This window comes from Python bivittatus, unplaced genomic scaffold, assembly GCF_059951505.1.
Source record: "Python bivittatus isolate LINGU-HERP-01145 unplaced genomic scaffold, Pbiv_v1 ctg000610_np1212, whole genome shotgun sequence".
NCBI classification, from domain to species: Eukaryota; Metazoa; Chordata; class Lepidosauria; order Squamata; family Pythonidae; genus Python; species Python bivittatus.
This window is the reverse complement of record NW_028277088.1, coordinates 9,603,521-9,621,040: the sequence shown is the minus strand read 5'-3', so window position 1 is coordinate 9,621,040 and position 17,520 is coordinate 9,603,521. Positions and strand designations below refer to the sequence as shown.

At 39.7% G+C, this 17,520-nt stretch overlaps 1 protein-coding gene across 2 annotated transcripts in view; it reads left to right on the top strand.

Annotated features, from left to right (window-relative positions):
- VIPR2 (vasoactive intestinal peptide receptor 2) overlaps positions 1–17,520 on the top strand; it is a 69,554-nt gene that overhangs the window by 38,158 nt on the left and 13,876 nt on the right. Inside the window, exons 5-7 of one of the 2 annotated variants that reach the window (XM_088150291.1) lie at positions 7,913–8,007; positions 12,502–12,643; positions 14,716–14,866. In XM_088150291.1, coding sequence (XP_088006417.1) covers positions 7,913–8,007; positions 12,502–12,643; positions 14,716–14,866 — 388 coding nt within the window. The remainder of the gene's footprint in view (positions 1–7,912; positions 8,008–12,501; positions 12,644–14,715; positions 14,867–17,520) is intronic. The other variant, XM_088150292.1, reaches the window with a different exon arrangement.

Sequence of the window (17,520 nt, the reverse complement as noted above, 5' to 3'; positions counted from 1 at the left end):
TAGTCCCATAGAAGAATTCAATTATTTTACTTTTCCAGAGACTAACCTGATTAACATTTCTTCTGCAACCAGTTGCTTGCCTAAATAACACAAAGATCAATCTTACATTTACATTATGAGTGGATTAGATATTCTCGGCTCTATCCCACGTGTTCAGTCGAGGATGGAAGGAGAAACCAAAAGAAAAACAAAACTATAGAAGTACTGCTTCTAGACATGTGAATTAGTTCCTATCTGCCTTCTAATCAGCTATACTAGAGGATTCAAAACTATTGGTCAGTTCTCAAAAAGTTAACGGATGGGGAAAAAGAAGAGACAGGCACCTGTCCTTCTATATGTCCTGTTTCTTGTTCAATATTATTTTAGTGTATTTAATGTTCTTATTTGCTAGTAGAGATGAAATAAAATATTTGACTTCTTACTTTCAGAATTAAAGTGTAGGTGAAGGAAAACACTGTTGAAGCATGAAATGCAGGATATTTTTTTTCTAAAGTGTTTATCTCTGAATACATAGAATTGTGGGAGGTTTTTTGATTAAGCTCTTTTAAAACAGTATAATACAGCATAGAAAGAGGACAGTGATTAGAAGTAAGCTTGAAAGTGTTTTCTATAGACGGACAGGTGCCTGTCTCTTCTTTTTCCCCATCCGTTAACTTTTTGAGAACTGACCTATAGTTTTGAATCCTCTAGTATAGCTGATTAGAAGGCAGCCATGATTTATCTAACATATCCCTTCCATATTCCTGATACTTGGGACTAAAAATCTCAGAATTCCAGTCAACATCACCACTGGGGAGAGTTGATCTATTTCAGTAAACATAGTATGATTTAATCACTTGCTTCCCCAACAAATGTAATTTATCCTCCAATGGACTTTAGCTTGTAAATTCTCTGTATAGTAATGTTCTTCATCAGCTTCTTTTATATAAGCTCATATCTCAATAAACCTGTTAGGGCTTGCCCAAACAAGTGCTTTGTAGCTTAGATCAGCACTCACTGGACTTGGATTTCATGTTTTCAGGTTGCCAAGCAAATGGCATGTGGGATGAGCCACTTAGCTGCATGTTCCCAATGTCTGCCCTGTTCTCCCAGGATGACCATTGGATCCTCCTGGATGGGGAGCAATATAAAAGGCTTTCTGTTGCAATTAAGCCTTGTTTAAGCAATAAGGTCTTCTTCAAGGGGTATGTTCCTAAATTCTTTATTCATGGTTATTGGCTTCTCCATGGCCCCTAACCCATATTTGACTACTGCCCATGACCCTGCCTGGGCTTGTGACTTATTCTACTCACTGACCAGAAATTTTAGATTGATCAATAGGATTGGCATACCAAAGTCACCGCTGAGATGATATTGGAATGCTGCTCATGGTGTACCAATCCTATTGATCAATCTAAAATAAAACTTTGCCTTGTCATTAGGCAAAATAAAGTCGTTGCCTCAAGCAGTAATTGCTGGGGCTTGGTTACAGGTAGAAAACTATGTACTGTATTCCCCTCTTAAAGACGCTCTTACTTTCACATGCAGTGAAGAACGATGTCCCATTGCCAGTGATGAAGTATAATTAGGTTGCCAGTCCATAGGATATTTTGGACCTAGAATGAGAATGGGTACTTTAAAATCTTGGACTAGTCCTGAATTTCTGCTTCAGTCTTTATTTAAATGCTAGGAATGGATAGTGAGTCTTCTTTAATTTACAAGATGCCTAGAGAGTGTTTTCCTCCAGTAGCTTAATATTGCTTGAAAAAACATCCTAGAGAAGTCACACATATTTAAAAAATGAACTCAGAAAGACCTTGACAGAATTTAAACTAAAGCTAAATCCAAGATACTTTGTACTTTCTGTAGGTATTAGACTTACTACAATCAACTACTTTTCTAACCAAAGAAATTAAAGATAAGGTTACTGTCTGGACAGCAATCATGACATCATTAATATTATGTAGGAATGGATGCTTTTAGCATCCTTGAATGTCCTTCCTACAGGGAAAGATATGATAGACATCTGATAAATGAAATAATAAACTAAATGCCCAGTAGCAAAGTGTACCATTTGAGGAATCCAAACTTGCATATTATTTGCTGTTCTAATGCTATTCTTCCTCCAAGCAACCCCAAAAGCCATGTTATCTCTGCCCCATTTTATCTTCACAATCTTGCAAGGTAGGTTAGTAGAAAGATAGCTGAATTACTTAGGACTTTAAATAATGCAGACTTTGATCTGCATCTTTGTCATCCAAAATAGAATACTGTCTTAACCTCACCATGCAAATAAGCCATGTCACTGTCAGTCTGATACTGATACAAACCTGCTTTGCAAAAATATGCCTACTAAAGTAATGAGGATTACATTAAGAGAACACTTGTGTTAACTCTCTTATTTTAACTCTCCCAGATGCATTTCTTGTTTTGTGATGGAAGCTTTTCATTTAGTTGTTGTCTAAAAGAATCTTTCCATGAAATAGTTTTCCAGCTATTCAAGTCAAAAATAACAAGTCTTTTCTATTTGGAAAAAGTACTAAATTGCAGGTACAATGAATTATGACATTGCAAAATGCATACCTTGAGAATAGTTAGGAAAAGCAAAGTAGACTAAACATGAATATACTTGAAATTCTTAGTACCACCTAGTTTACTTTTCTTCTTAAACAAATACCTCCCTGCCAGGATAGAGGGGGAGAGAGAGAGAGGTCATTATAGCCTTTATTTTAGCATTCCTCTGTACTACATGGAATCTTAATTTTTTCCTACTAAAAATAAGTATAGTTTCAGGTGAAAATTGCCCAATATTCTCCATTCGCCATCTTCTGAACACTGAACGCCAACAGAGGCATTCCTATAATGGCTGTTATACTTGGTCTTTGCAAGAATGACTGATCATTGGATGACCAGTAAAGGACCACAGAAACTGGCTATGCCCTATACGTCTTTGCCTAATGCATTAGTTCTTGGTGAAGAAAGATCATCTAGAAAGCCTCAGAGGCTGAGCAAGGGCATCATGGTGGTCTGAAGGCATCATGTAGTGAATGAAAAGAAATCTCATTCCAAGAGTTTTAGATATAAAAGAAAAACCTACACTTGATCTGTCAATCAAATCTGGATGCCAATAGGAAGTTCAGTTATTTTATGAATAATTATTTGAGTTGTGGTGCCTTTGTTCTGCCTTCATTTTGTGTGTGCATGCGTGGGTTTCTGGCTGAAGGAGCAGGCTGAGATAACCTCTTTAAAGTCATTGTTATTTTCTTTGTTTCCTTTCTCTTTTTGTCTTTCATCTCCATCTTTTTGTCTAGTTCCTTACCATTCATATACACAATATAAGATTTGAATTCTTGCTCAATCAGCATTCTCATTCTGAGAGGATTTTAACTTAGCACATGCACCACTTCATGCAGTTAAACTACAGAACTTTACCTGTTCCAAGTAATTCAGTCCTAGAGAATATTAAGAGAGCCCCATATAAATTTGATTAAATAAGTAAACAAGGATAGTGGCAGCATTATATAATAGGACCTCCACAGAAGAATGGGAGAGTGCAGTAGGAATTTAGGGGGAAAGGCTGAGGAACCTCACTTGAGGCAATTGAGGAACCAATTCACCACATCCCAGGTATGCATCTCATTACACATGCCAGTAAATAGGAGCAGCAGAGAGTCATGGAGCTGGATAGGACATTGGTCAGAGTTTGTGCCAATAGAAAAGCTGGCCAAGTCCTATGAAGTGTCTCAAATTGCAAAATAGAAGTTTTGTTATTAGATATTCTGGGCAGCCACGTAGGAAGAAAAATGGGCAGGACAAAGAGTGCAGCAGTATTGCAAGAACAGTGCCAAAGCAGCTTGTGGAAGAGCCCTCAGCTAGGAAATGTAATTTGGAACTTTTATTATACATTACCCTTTCCCAAACTATCACTCTCCAGAGATACTGAGACTGAATTTCCAACCAGCATGTTCAATAGAATTTATTCCATATGATGGAATAACAGTTGTATTGGATGACTTCAGAAGAGGACTAGGCAAATGAATGAAACCTACCTAGAACGTTCAGAGGCACTGCAAGAAACACAACCAGAGGTGTGGTGGTGCCTGCAAACTGTCTTTGGACTTTCTAGAAAAGCATTTGATTAACAACTGGGGAGACAAGAAGCGGGATTAGCAGACTAGGATAGATCCATTCAATTTAACTGCTCCTTCTTGGGGACAGAATTCCCATCCAGCAAATCTTCTGACCTTTAATTTAAATTCTGTAGGAATATTCATCAGATTGGATGTGGGGATGAATGGAGATTGTACTCTGTAATGTTTTCAAGCTGGCTGAGATGTCCCTTCTATTGTTTAAAAAAGGGCTTTACAAAGCCCAACAAGCTTAGTAGTGTCAAATTTTTGAAGAGCAGAGACAATACTTGTAGGATTGACCCTGACCAGACAATATTGTGGTCATAGAGCCATGCCAACAGTGTCAGGGAGGAAACATTCTGCCCCAGACCCAGCACTGCTTTCAGTATAAGGGCTTCTGTGTATTTATTTTATGAAAATCAAGAGAGGCTTTTCACCATTTTAGGAACTTTGTAACATGAGGACAACTTCTGCCTGCACCTGCCATAGATTTATTCCTGACAAGGACAAACATTAGCCAGCATTCATCTCGCTATGGAGCATCTGTGAATGTGCTGGAACAAAACTCCCAAATTTGCTTCTGGTGTTTAGAATTGTTTTTAATCTCTAGGCAGAAAATGGGATCTATGTGGCTGTTTGATCTAATCCCACAGAGCCCTTTTTATGTTTTCAAGATGTCGTATAATTTAATTCAAATGGCAATTATATCAAGGGTACGAATGAAGCCAAAGTGTCAAATGTTGTGTAACTCACTCCAGAGAGAGAAATGATATGTTTGGTAGATTCCAAAGGTTTTGTGGACCCAACAGCAATAAATTAACACTTTTTTTTTTTGCCATGTTAAGCTGAAATGAGAAGTATACTTGAAAAGTAGAAAAAAAGTCCCATCAAGGAGAACTTGAGCAAGTTAACTTCAGCATAGTAAAGCCAATAATCATAATGGGAAGCTGTGTAGATACTCTTTTGTGTGGCTATATATTTTCAAAGTAAGAAAATGTTCTTTATTTGAAATAAACGTACCTTGGGCACAATTGAAAAATAGCTTTTCAAGCTTCAGGTATCATAGAAGATGAAAGAGCATATACTCCCAGAATTATTATAGTACCATTTTAGAATATTGGCATAAAGGTGGCCTTTTTAAAGGAATTCTACTTTGAACATTACTTGTAAGGCTACCTGTCCCAAAGACTTTGTGGTATGTGAGTTACTCATGTGGTTTCATTCCTTCAAATGCTGCAGAAAGAACAGGACCAAAAGAAACACAGTATCTTGGTTCACACAACACTCAACACTATAAGGTGGTTTGTTTAGTTTTGATTTATAGAATTATGTGAATCCAGCTATTGTGGTTTGTATATCATGATTTATGGCTTAGTTGTGTCAACCTAATCAGCTGCAGTTTACATATTAAATCATACTGAAACAAACCATGGTTTCAAGCAATGTATAAACAGAGACTTTGACAATAGGGCTAGTGTTGCCAGCATTTCTCAACCTTGGCAACTTTAAAATGTTTGGATTTCAACTCGCAGAATTCCCCAGCCAGACTTCAACTCTCAGAATTCCCTAGCATATTGGCTGGGGAATCCTGGGAGTTGAAGTTCACACATCTTAAAATTGAGAAACACTGGGCTAGAATATCACATATTTATATGCCCATTGCTGATGGGCAACTTGGTTTTTACTTTTTCCTTGAAATTGCTCAGGACTTTTCTTTCTCTGTACTGTATTTCTTTTTCTCACCATGACCATATATAACATTTCTAAAATAGCATAAATAAATAAAAGAGAACCCTGGCCTTGACACTAGGGAATTTCAAATTTACGCATGAAACAACTTAATGCAACATATATTTCTTTTGGTTATTGCAATTATTTCATGCCCCATCATCACCACCACATGTTATATTTCTTCATCTCCACTGTTGGGAGCAGAAGATGTATGTGGTAGAAAAACTCAGGGGATATTATCACAACATAGGGTGAGTTATCCATCACGCCATGAGAGGTAGAAGGGGGGAAACGACATGAATCCTCCTTTGATGGTAACCCAGGTTGTGTGTAATTTTGCCACGTGTTATGAAAACGAGGGAAAGACATCCTCCCTGTGTCTTTTGAAGCTTCCTGGATACATCTGGTCAGCAACTATATGGTTCTGAACACTGGATCAGATAGGGCTTTCATCTGCTCTACCAGAGTTATTCTGATGTTAGTAGAGAGAAATAGGAGAGTAAACAAGGAAGAAGGAGTTATTTGCTTCTACTTTTGCTGTTCACTTTCACACCGTGAGCAAAACTTTATGAGGCCAAGAAATAATTAATTAAGACTGCAATCTCAGTGCAGTGCTGTGTTAGTGTTGGCAGGACATTTTCCCGCAACTGTTGGCAGAAATCTTGAGATCTTAAAATCTATGTTATGTCAACTTTATTCTTTTTTTCAGGAATCTTCTTTTCCTTTAGAGTTACAACAACAAATAATTAAACAACGTTCTTCTAATCTTGGTATTGGAATCCTTTTACTATAGAGATACATGTTTCCATGTGAGTGTCTGTAATATACAGAATTATAGAAGTGTGAAAAAGAATAGGTAGATTAAGCACAAAAACAGACTTTCCTTTTCCTCTTATCTGCTAAAAGTAAACACTTCTTCACTAGCTTGATGCCCTCTAGTATGTTGGAATCGCTGCAGCTCTCAGAATTCTCAGGCAGTATGTTGAAGAGCTATGTTGGTTGGGAATCCTGCAAGTGGTTAGCCAAACACATCTGGAGGCCATCAGAAGTGGAGAGTTGATCTGGTATAATTTCTGAAACAGGAGTATGATCCATTGTCAGCAAAGGAGGGGACTCCCACGATGGACCTCTTTCCTATCACCTCTTGAACTCTTGAGTGCACTGCTTTGCTCTTCCCCCCTTCTTTTTTCATCTTGGGATTGTGTGTGGATGAACAATGTTTGAGGGACCAAGACTGAAACTAAGCCTCCCAGCCTTCTCAAGAATCAAAGGAAGACCCCTGGTGATGTTGCAACAGGACCAAAAGGGGCATGGCCAAGATCGTTTAGCTTACTTTTGGGCCTTTGGAGGTATTTAAGGGGGAGAATCGGAATAGGAGGTTTTCCAGAGACCAACTGCTCCCATTCCCATTGTTACAACAACCACTGAAAGCTGAAATAGTCCAAAATTGCATTACCAACATTCTTTCCATTTTGTTGCTAAAATTTGGTAGCATGAAGTTGGGATGCTCTCTGCTTTCTGGAACAATCCCCCCCCCCCAGATATGACACCCCCAAACTCTTCTTGTCCACAGAAAAGCCCTTAAGACCTGGCTCTTCCCCAGGCATTAGGGGTCAGTTAAGTGGGTGTCCCCCCTGTGGTTGTTTTGTTGTGTGTTTGGTCACCATTTTACATTTTGTATTTATATATCATTTGTTTGTTGCTAGACGGTTTTCTTTGTTTTTTTCTTTCTTTTGATTTATTGTGTGTTTATGTTGTATGCCACCCAGAGTATCACACTATCTGAGTTGGGCTGCCTTATAAATCTTTGAATGAATGAATGAATGAATGAATGAATGAATGAATGAATGAATGAATGAATGATAAACAAACAAATGCTAGAGGGCTGCATGCTGTGTTTTGCCACCTTCGCTATATAGACCAAGACTCTGGAAAGGAGAGTAATCTCCATCTGAAAGGTACAAAAATACTTTGCATAATTTCTTTGCCCTATTTAAAAGGCAGCTATGTTGCTGAATCTTTTTCAAATGTCTGCTTATGGTAATTAGTTAAAATACCTGTTTTCTTCATAGGTCTTCTATGTTTGGGTGAAAGCAATTTATACCCTCGGACACAGCGCTTCTCTCATTGCTCTGACCACAGGAAGCATTATTCTTTGCCTTTTTAGGTATGTTTGCTAAAACATGGAAGGAACTAAGTATTTTGGAACAGCCGTAGAATAGGGGTAGGCCATCTTGTTCTCACATCATCTAACAAAGTCTCCTTATTTTTTTAAATAAAGCCTTCTTCAAATCAAACTTAGCTCCTGGTGATTTGAAGGACATGATCATATGGTTATCTTGGCAACAGTATGGGAATTGTTTATTGTTATCTTATTCTGGGGTGTTTTGGGACTTCTAGTCTAGTCTACAATTCTGGGATCTCCATCCAAAGTCTAACCAGGCTCAATCCTGTTTAGCTTCTAAGCTGATCCAGATGTTGAGATTTTTCATTTGTTTAGATTTGTTTAATTGTAACCATTTATTTAAAATAATAAATGGTAAGCAGCTGGTATGGTGCAAACCAAAGTGCCATTCTGCAGCATCATGTTTATTTCTAAAAATCCTTCTGGAACCCAGATAGGCCCGATAAGCATTCTGTAAAAATAGAAATGTCGATGGATACAGTCCAGTGCTTTGCTGGCCTGTGGAGCCCAGGACCTTGCAGTCCAGTAAAGAGGGCCACCTGCTGAGGAAAATAGGTAAGTGGGTGGGAAGATCTAAAGGAGGTGATGTGGAACGACCTTATGGTATTGCTTTCTGAAGAATGGGTGTTTTGAGACTGGCTGTTTTGTCAAGACAGCCATTTCCCGAATGGGCAGAGCTCCCCCTCAACAGCCATTTTCTGTGAGTACTAGCATACTTTCAAAATTCCTAATGTGTCCAGAGCTTAAAATGGATTTAGACAGCAGCAGCTGTCAAAGATTTGTTGTTTTATTAAAGAACAATCCTGACTAGTGTACGTAAATTCAACTGGGCAGTGTTATATTGTAGAAGGCGTGTTAGTTCAGGGGCAATTCCAGAAAAGATTGCTGAAGAGAGTTATTGGGTAAGATCCAGAAGGCTCACTGAAGATGAAGACGGGGATGCGCTGCAGGACTTTACCCTTTGCAGATGACCTCTCTGGGACCAAAGAAGACAGAAGATAAGACGCTGTACCAGTCAAAGTCAAGGGAAGAAGTCAGTGCCTATCTAAAAAAGAAAAGGGAACAGCCAGTATATATTTAGGCTTTTCTTTATCCTATCTCTAGGATATAGAGAAGAGAGTAATTAGAAATTGTCATATGTACATACATGTTAAAACAATAATATAGCTTGCAAACATACACAGTTAAAAAAAAACAACTAAGCCTGTGATATTTAGTAGTAGAGAAAAAGAGTTATCTCTGTAAGGAAGCTTAAAGAAATGAACACTGGAATACAATTATCTACTTGTAAAATCTGCTTCCCCCTTCATGACAAAGGGTGTTCCTGGAAGGGATGAACGAAGAACGTCAAGAGTTCTTCCCACGCCCCCCCCAACCCCCCCCTTCAGACCTCTATAAATACCCACAGAAGGGTCACATCATCCTGGGCACAGAGAGAACTGCTCCTGTCTGTGCTCCTGCACTCTGAAGATGCCGGTCACAGATGCTGGCGAAACATTTGGAAACAAAACTTCCAGAACACGGCCACACAGCCCGGAAGAACCACACCAGCCAACGTCAAGAGTATTTGCCAAGAATATATATTCCCAGCATGGTTTCCCAAAGCATGAAGGACATCCCAGCTGCCCAGCTAAGCCAAGCAGGCACCTATATTGGGCAACAACAATAAAAGAAAATGATGGAGGTGGATTATCACTTTAGTGACATTGCCAAAGGCATCATTTCATACTGCATGGGAGGAGGCAATATAAACCACTCCTGCATTTTACCAAGGATTTTTTGTTGTTGTTCAGATACCATATGGATAGACAGCTATGGAGTGTTCTTAGGAGTGACCCCAGAATATCTCACCGTCCTCATAAGAACCTAAACAGGATAGGACGCTACCGTCTGGATGGAACATGTAGAAATAGACTGGCTTTTGGACAATAAAGGAGTGAGACAAGGCTGTATATTCTCTCCTTAGAGAGAGAAATTCACTAGATGTTGAATTTATATTGAGGAAGGCTGGATTAGAAGAAGATAAGCATGGTTTTATATTGGACCAAGAAACATCAATGCCCTGTGCTATGCTGATTACAGTACTCTGATAGCTGAAGATGCAAATGGTCTGCAGTCTCAAGTAATGAAAGTCAAAGAGCACAGTGAAAAAACAAACAAACCTAAGAATAAATATAAATAAGACCAAACGAATGACAAGCAAGTATAGCAGCCAGACTTAGAACTGACAGTGAAGATACTGAAATGGTGAATAGCTTCTGCCTTTCAAGGTGTCCTATCAACAGTAAAGAAATCAACAAGCAAGAAATGCGTTGCAGACTAGTACTTGGTAGAATAGCAAAGAAAGCCTTGAAAAAAAAAAATATTCAGATGCCATGATGTGTCTATACCTACAAACAGCAGGATCATGCAGGCATTCAACAATGGACCAATATATAATTCTGCATCATTTAGCTGAGAAATACTCTAACCCACCAAAAAGCATTCTCTATGTCACTTTCATTGACTTAAGGGCAGCCTTTGATTCAATACCACATGGTAGACTTTGGAAGAAACTAGCTGTCATGTCGATTAAACTAATAATAGCATTGTACCACAGCATCACTACTCAAAGAGCAGTTGCAATGGCAATTTAACCAAACCTATCCATACTCAAAAGGGCATAAAACAAGGGCATATGCTTGCCCTACTATAGTTTAATTTATATATTAACAGTATGATTGACATCTTTGCTAAGCCAAAGCTTCATCCTCCATCTGTTGTTCAGAGTCCCTTCCCTATTCTCCCGCATGCTGATGATGCAGCCTTTTTATCTAACACATGTGGGTATGCACCAGTGTCTTAAAGCCTTGTCATTCTATTTCTCCAGGGAACACTTTGAAATTAGTTATTCTAAAACAAAGGTTTTAGTATTTTTAAGAAAGCACTTTAAGTCTCCAATTAGCTGGAAGATCAATGGGAGACCTATTGACCAAGTTAAAATCTTCAAGTATCTAGGTATTCATTTTTAATCTTCTACTTGCTGGAACAATCAAGTGATTGAACTCAATATTAAGAGCCCAAAGAACATCCCTTGCAATTATCAAATCAATAAAATAAATATTAGTACATTATTGCATATCTGTAGAGCTTTTCTGCCATGGTACCCAAAGTGGCTGACAGTTGCTAAATCTTTTTAAAAATGAACTAAACTATTGGAAGCTAAGTGGTCTCAAGCTGATAGACAAACCATTTTCTTGACCTGGACTTGTGCTTTCCCTAGGTTGGTCCCTGCCGGTCACATCAGATCCTCAACCTCTTTTTTGCAATCCCTACAGCTAAGATTATTTCACTGAAATTTGGTGGCAAGTGGCCATTTTCTATAGGTCTTGCTTTTTAAGAAAATAAAATAGGTGCACAAAACCTCTAGGAGGTTTGATGTACCTATTTTGAGGGAATAAATACCCCCAAACCCAGCCCTTTCAAATGAAATGTTGGGCCTACCCTTTCATGGCTGTAACTCTATAGTGCCCCCTTGCAACCCTCCAAGGAGAGAGAAAAAAATGAAAGAAAATAGGGCACTATCTCACCTTGCTCATCCCTGCCCTACAAGAAATCACGTTAACAATTCTTTCAAGCTAATAGCCAGCATTTTTTCTTAGTTCTCAGTAAGATCCCTCAAGATTTTGTCATGATCACATGAGAACTTGCAAACTAGGGTAATTTCACATTTCAGCAACTACTTAAATTTTATTTTGTTTAGATGGGGCATGTGTGATGGAATGGAATTATGAAGGCCAAGCTCAGGCAGATAAACATTAGCTTAGCTCGCCAGAACCGTGTGGGAGGAACAAGAGGATGAGACTGGCACCTCCCTGAGGAATTGACACTGTTGTGGCTGGAGGACTTTGGGAACTGGGGTAGTAGTCTGGGAAGATTGATGTCAGGCCTAGCCCAAGGAACTCCAAGAGACAATGCCAATTCAATCCAGCTATGTTTATTAGCTACAACCTCTAGCAAAAATCTTCCCAGACTAAAACCCCAGTTCCCAAAGTCCTTCAGCCACAACAGTGTCAATTCCTCAGGGAGGTGCCAGTCTCATCCTCTTGTTCCTCCCACGCGGTTCTGGCGAGCTAAGAAAATGTTTATCTGCCTGAGCTTGGTCTTCACAATTCCATTCCATCACAGCATGGGACATCCTCATACTTCACTGTTAAGTCCAATGAATGCTACTTCAGGGGGTTCCAAATTGTCCCCTGAAAGAGGAGATTTTGGCATTATTATACCTTAAGAGTTATAATGTCAACCAAAAGTTGATACAGCCTGTAGAAAAGCAGTGGGCAAAGCAGAATGTGGCTATAGGGCCATCAGAAGCTACAACTGCATTATGGTCACTTCTGTATTAACTGTTCTATGAAACAACAGAAGGTAAGCAGAAAGATCTTCAGCTATGCTTTGGTTCCAGAAATTACATTGTCTGTCTCTTTCCATATGTAGGAAACTTCACTGCACTCGGAACTACATACATTTGAATCTGTTCCTGTCTTTCATTTTAAAGGCAGTCTCTGTCTTAGTTAAGGATGAAGTCCTCTATTCCAACACTAGCACAGAGGAGTGTCCAGAAAATCAACCTTCCTGGGTAAGTAAAGAAGATGTTATTAATTAAAGCCCATTTCTTTTGTACCATGTACGTAATCTTTGAGATGGTAGTAGGTTATATCCAACATCACATGAGAAGAGTACCAGGATGGGGAGTGAGGCTTCAGTTAGCTTGCTGGAACATAATTGGAATGGAGCAAAATTGCAGTGGGGAAAGATATCTATTCCTGTAATGGCTTCTGTTCTGCTTTTGGGCAGACAGCATTAGGTACAGCTAATATTCAGGTCTGTGTAAAAATTGATGTGATTGAAATCTAGGTTCTCCTTCCTTGCCCTTACATCCCCATTAATTGGGATGTAAAAAGATCCTCATTCTGGGCTAAAGAGCATACGAGGATTCCAGGGAGTACTCATGTATGTACATGATGCGGCAGTTGCTTTTGGGTTTTTTTACATGTTTTGTAGGTGTTTTTGTGCCTAGTGATATTATTTAAATAAAAAAATTTAAATGAAAAAGGGGACCACATCAAGGGATGAAAGGAATTTACCAAAAGAGATAAAAATAAGAACTTGGAATGGGATCTGGAAGCCTTTAATTCAGGTTTAACAATTCTAAAATCAGTACTGTCTAACGCAGTGGGCAAACCACTGCTCAGTTCTCCATCTGAAAGTCTGAGCCATTTCTCAATGAGTTTGCAAGATCTTCATCATCAAAAAGCACTTTCTAAATTGAGTCTTTCTAATAATTGCCGAACAATGAGTGGTGCTAGAAATGGGAAAGATAATCAAAAGTTAAAAAATAAATAGTGACACCTGCTTATCATAAAAATATATGTTAATACTTTTGCTTGTGGACACTGGATAATATTAGTCTATCAAGCATCTCAACCCTTTGAAATTAAGAAAGACAACAGCCCTTAGTATGCTTAGTTTGGGAGGAAGTAACATCACTCCGGTGAATATAAAGGGATTTAAAGTGGAATTTGCATTCAGTTCCACTGTTGAGGAGTCGTAGCACATACACACCCAAAGGGAGAAATCTCAGCATTGCAGGGAATGATTTTCAGAGATGTTGCTGCTCAGAGTATGAAACTGTGTCTTGATGGACCAATAGCCTGAAAATATATGGCAATTTCATACCTAAGTGTAAATTTCAGTTTCTCGGCTCCATGGATATTAATGATTCCATTCCCTTCAGCTTAGTTAATGAGAACCAAGAATCTTGTAGCAACTGGAAGCATATTAGTCCTCAGCATGGAACTTCCTCGAGTCTCAGCCCCCCCACTTTTCCCTGTTAATTAAATTTGACACGCTTTTCACAAAGATGCTCTGCAACAAAAATGCAAAACAATGGATCACCTTTATTACTTCGCATGTTTAGTCTCGTGCAGTTCAGATGGGAATGACTGTCTTGTCTAATTTAAGAAGGAACATTCTTCTCCTCCCCCCCCCAACTATTTATCTAAAGTCCTAACTTGCTGGCATCGTTATAGTATGGTCCATGTGATGAAGGATCTGCACCAATGAATCACGTATGCTGTGTTCATTCTGGTTTACTTATATAATAGTTAAGCAATGCTTTTCAGTTTCTCCTTGGGTTGTGCATTCCATGAGTTATTTTTTGCTTCTGGCACAGCTGCTGTAGAATAAACTAACTTTAAAAAGGGATGGGAACATGTTCCCCAAACCAAATTACTTCTGGTTAATGGGTGGTCTTAAATGCCTCTGCCTTGTCCTGATTCTTAAAGGAGGTGACATTTTTATTCCTGGACTTTTTTATCCTGAAATGTGTGAGAAAGTGTGTGAAAGAGAAATTTGATAATAAAGAACACCATATGTTAAATATGCCACTACTTTAGGAGGCAACAACCAAATACATCAGTTTCAAACCTGGTTTTTGAGAAGCACTTGGCATTTACTTTCATTCCTTGAACCAAATCCAGAACAGTTGAAAGAGGCTGTTTCAGCCCATCAATAGCTAAATTCATGGAAGGAGAAATCTCTTGTCAAAGCTTGTATCTATCAAAAGAGATTTTAAACAAAGGAAACCATTTACTGTATTACAGCAGTTTCTTTGCATAAACATTTCATCCTTGATTTGTAACTTTCCAGGTCGGCTGCAAGGCTAGCTTGGTATTTTTCCAGTACTGTGTAATGGCCAATTTTTATTGGCTCCTAGTTGAAGGACTTTATCTCTACATCCTCCTCATGGTCATATTCTCTTCTAACAGACACTTCACCGTATATCTCCTTATTGGATGGGGTAAGAAGATCAATATAGTTATTTCTTTTTCCCCCCCCCCCCCTTCATATTAGAGACTTTTGTATCCTACTTAGGCCTCTGGAATTTGAGACTCAGCAAACTCAGCATTCTATGTGTTGGGATTTGTCCAATCCTTGACCCACCATTGTTTTGAAGGTTCAGGCAAGTGCAAAAATTATGGAGATGCATACAAAGTTCTTGCTAGATGGCTGAGGGGATTTATATAGCTTGATGGGTCACAGATTTTGTAGTCCCCTGACCTTAGTACTCAGGCTACTTGGAGAGACAACTGTAGAACTCCTGGATGAGCATAGGGAAAGTTCTCAAGTGAAACCAGAACCATGCTGGAAAGAAGATTCAGGGCTTCTAGATAGGAGAAAGTCCTGACACAAATTGAGTAGGTTTTGGTTTACTTTTCCAGAAACAAAAGTCAGGGGGTCATATTGGGGCACATTCAATCCTAGGCATTTCCAGTATCAAGGCACATTGGACAACTGCTGATGGTTATATAGACAATCGTGGCTGGACAGACATTTTATTTATTTATTAGATTTGGAGACTGCCCAACTCCCAGAAGACTCAGGGTGGCTTAAAATACACATAAAAAAGACTGAACAGTAAAAAGACTAAAGACTCTGGAAGACTAAAAACACCCATACGTACCTGAAACCAACAAAAAACTAACAAAGGCTCAACATCTGCCTTAAGCCCAGGTCTGGGAGAAGACCCATGTTTTTGATGACTTCCAAAACAGCTGTAGGAATCTCTAGGGGGAATGGTATTGCACAGGTCAGGTACCACAACAAAGAAGGTGTGCTGCCTAGGTCCCAATAGATGACATTGTTTAATTGCCTGAACCTGGAGTGTACCCACTGTGCTTGATCTCATTGAGCAGGCAAAAACTATTGGAGATAGATGGTCCCTCAGATAACCTGGCCCTATACCATGTAGGGCTTTATAAGCAATAACCAGCACCAGGACTTTAACCCAAAAGCCAGCTGGCAACCAGTGCAGTTCAAGAAGCAGGGATGAAGCATGGGTATAATGTAATGCACCCACCACTGCCCATGCTGCCACAGCATTCTGGACCAGCTATAGTTTCCAAGTGGTCTTCAAGGGCAGCCTCATGTAGAGCATATTGCACTAATCCAGTTGAGAGATGACTAGGGCGTGGGTGACTGAAGGGCCTCCTGCTGTAGGAAAGTGCACAGGTGCACTAGATGGACTTATGCAAAGGCCCTCCTGGCCACAGCTGCCACCTGTTCCTCAAGCAGGAATGGTGATTCCAGGAAAATGCCGAGATTACACCTCAGGCTTGAATGGGTGCAACCCAAGACCAAAGAGGAAAAATCCTCCACTTGGTCTTGTCAGGACTGAGCATGAGCCTGTTGCTCCTATTCTGACTTGGACAGCCTCCAGACACTGGATCGGAACACCAGTGGTATCAACTGGATGGCCCATGGTCAAGATACACAGTTGTGTATCAGCAGCATATGGATGATACTGGACCCCAACTGAGTGGGGCCATGTCATTTGATGTTCAGAAGGAGTGAGAGCATCAAGTCCTGAGAGACTCCATGTGAAGAGCCAGGTGTGCAACCTCTCCTTCCTGGCAACACCAACTGGAAACAACCATGGAGGAAGGAAGAGAACCACTGTAAAACTGTACCTCCTATTTGCAAACTCTATAGCCAGCCCATAAGTATACCATGATTAGTGGTATTGAAAGCCACTGAGAGATCAAGAAGCACAAAGATGGATGCACCATCTCTATTCCATCCCTGCCAGAAGTCATCAACAAGTATGACCAATGCTATCTCTGTACTGTACCCAGCTCCAAAACCCGACTGAAATGGATCCAGATAAACTGCTTTCTTCAAGATCTTCAACTGTTGTTCAACCACATTTTCAACAACGTTCCCTTTTTAGGGAGAGTTGGAAACTGGACAATAGCTGTCCATGAGCGTTGGGTCCAGTGAGGGCTTCTTGAGGAGGGGGGCACACCACAACCTTTTTCGAAGAGGGGGACCATCCCATCCCTCAATGAAGCTGACACCACCACATGGATGCAACTATAGGTCACTTCCCAAGCAGCCTTAATAACCCAGGAAGGCCCTGGATCTAATAAACAGATGACCAAACTCACAGATTGGAGGACCCTGGCCACTCCCTCTGGAGGCACAGGCTCAAACTTGGTCCAAATAACCCCACAAGACTGCACCCAGGGACCTCAACTGGACCTGCCCAGTCATCCAACTGTGAGTGAATCCAAGTGACTTTATCTGCCAGAGAACAAGAAAATTCCTCACAGCAGCCCTGAAGATGTTTCTGTGGCTCACAATATAGGGTATGAGTCAGTATATAGCACCTTCCCATATCATTATAGCAGCCACTGCATCCAGGAACAAGCAGGACATCTTGGACTTCAATCACCAAAGACTGTATCAGAAAAATACTGTATGAAACATCTGTATTCATGCTTGACTTGACTGAAGACAAACTACCCATGTTTCACCTGAATATCAGGGAGCTGTGTTCATAGAACATGCTCAGTGTAATCACTGAATTAACCAATGCTTTGGATTTATGGAATCAATTCAATCATTAATTAATTAAATGGCATGGTTTCACACAGCATATTACACCCCCCAAAA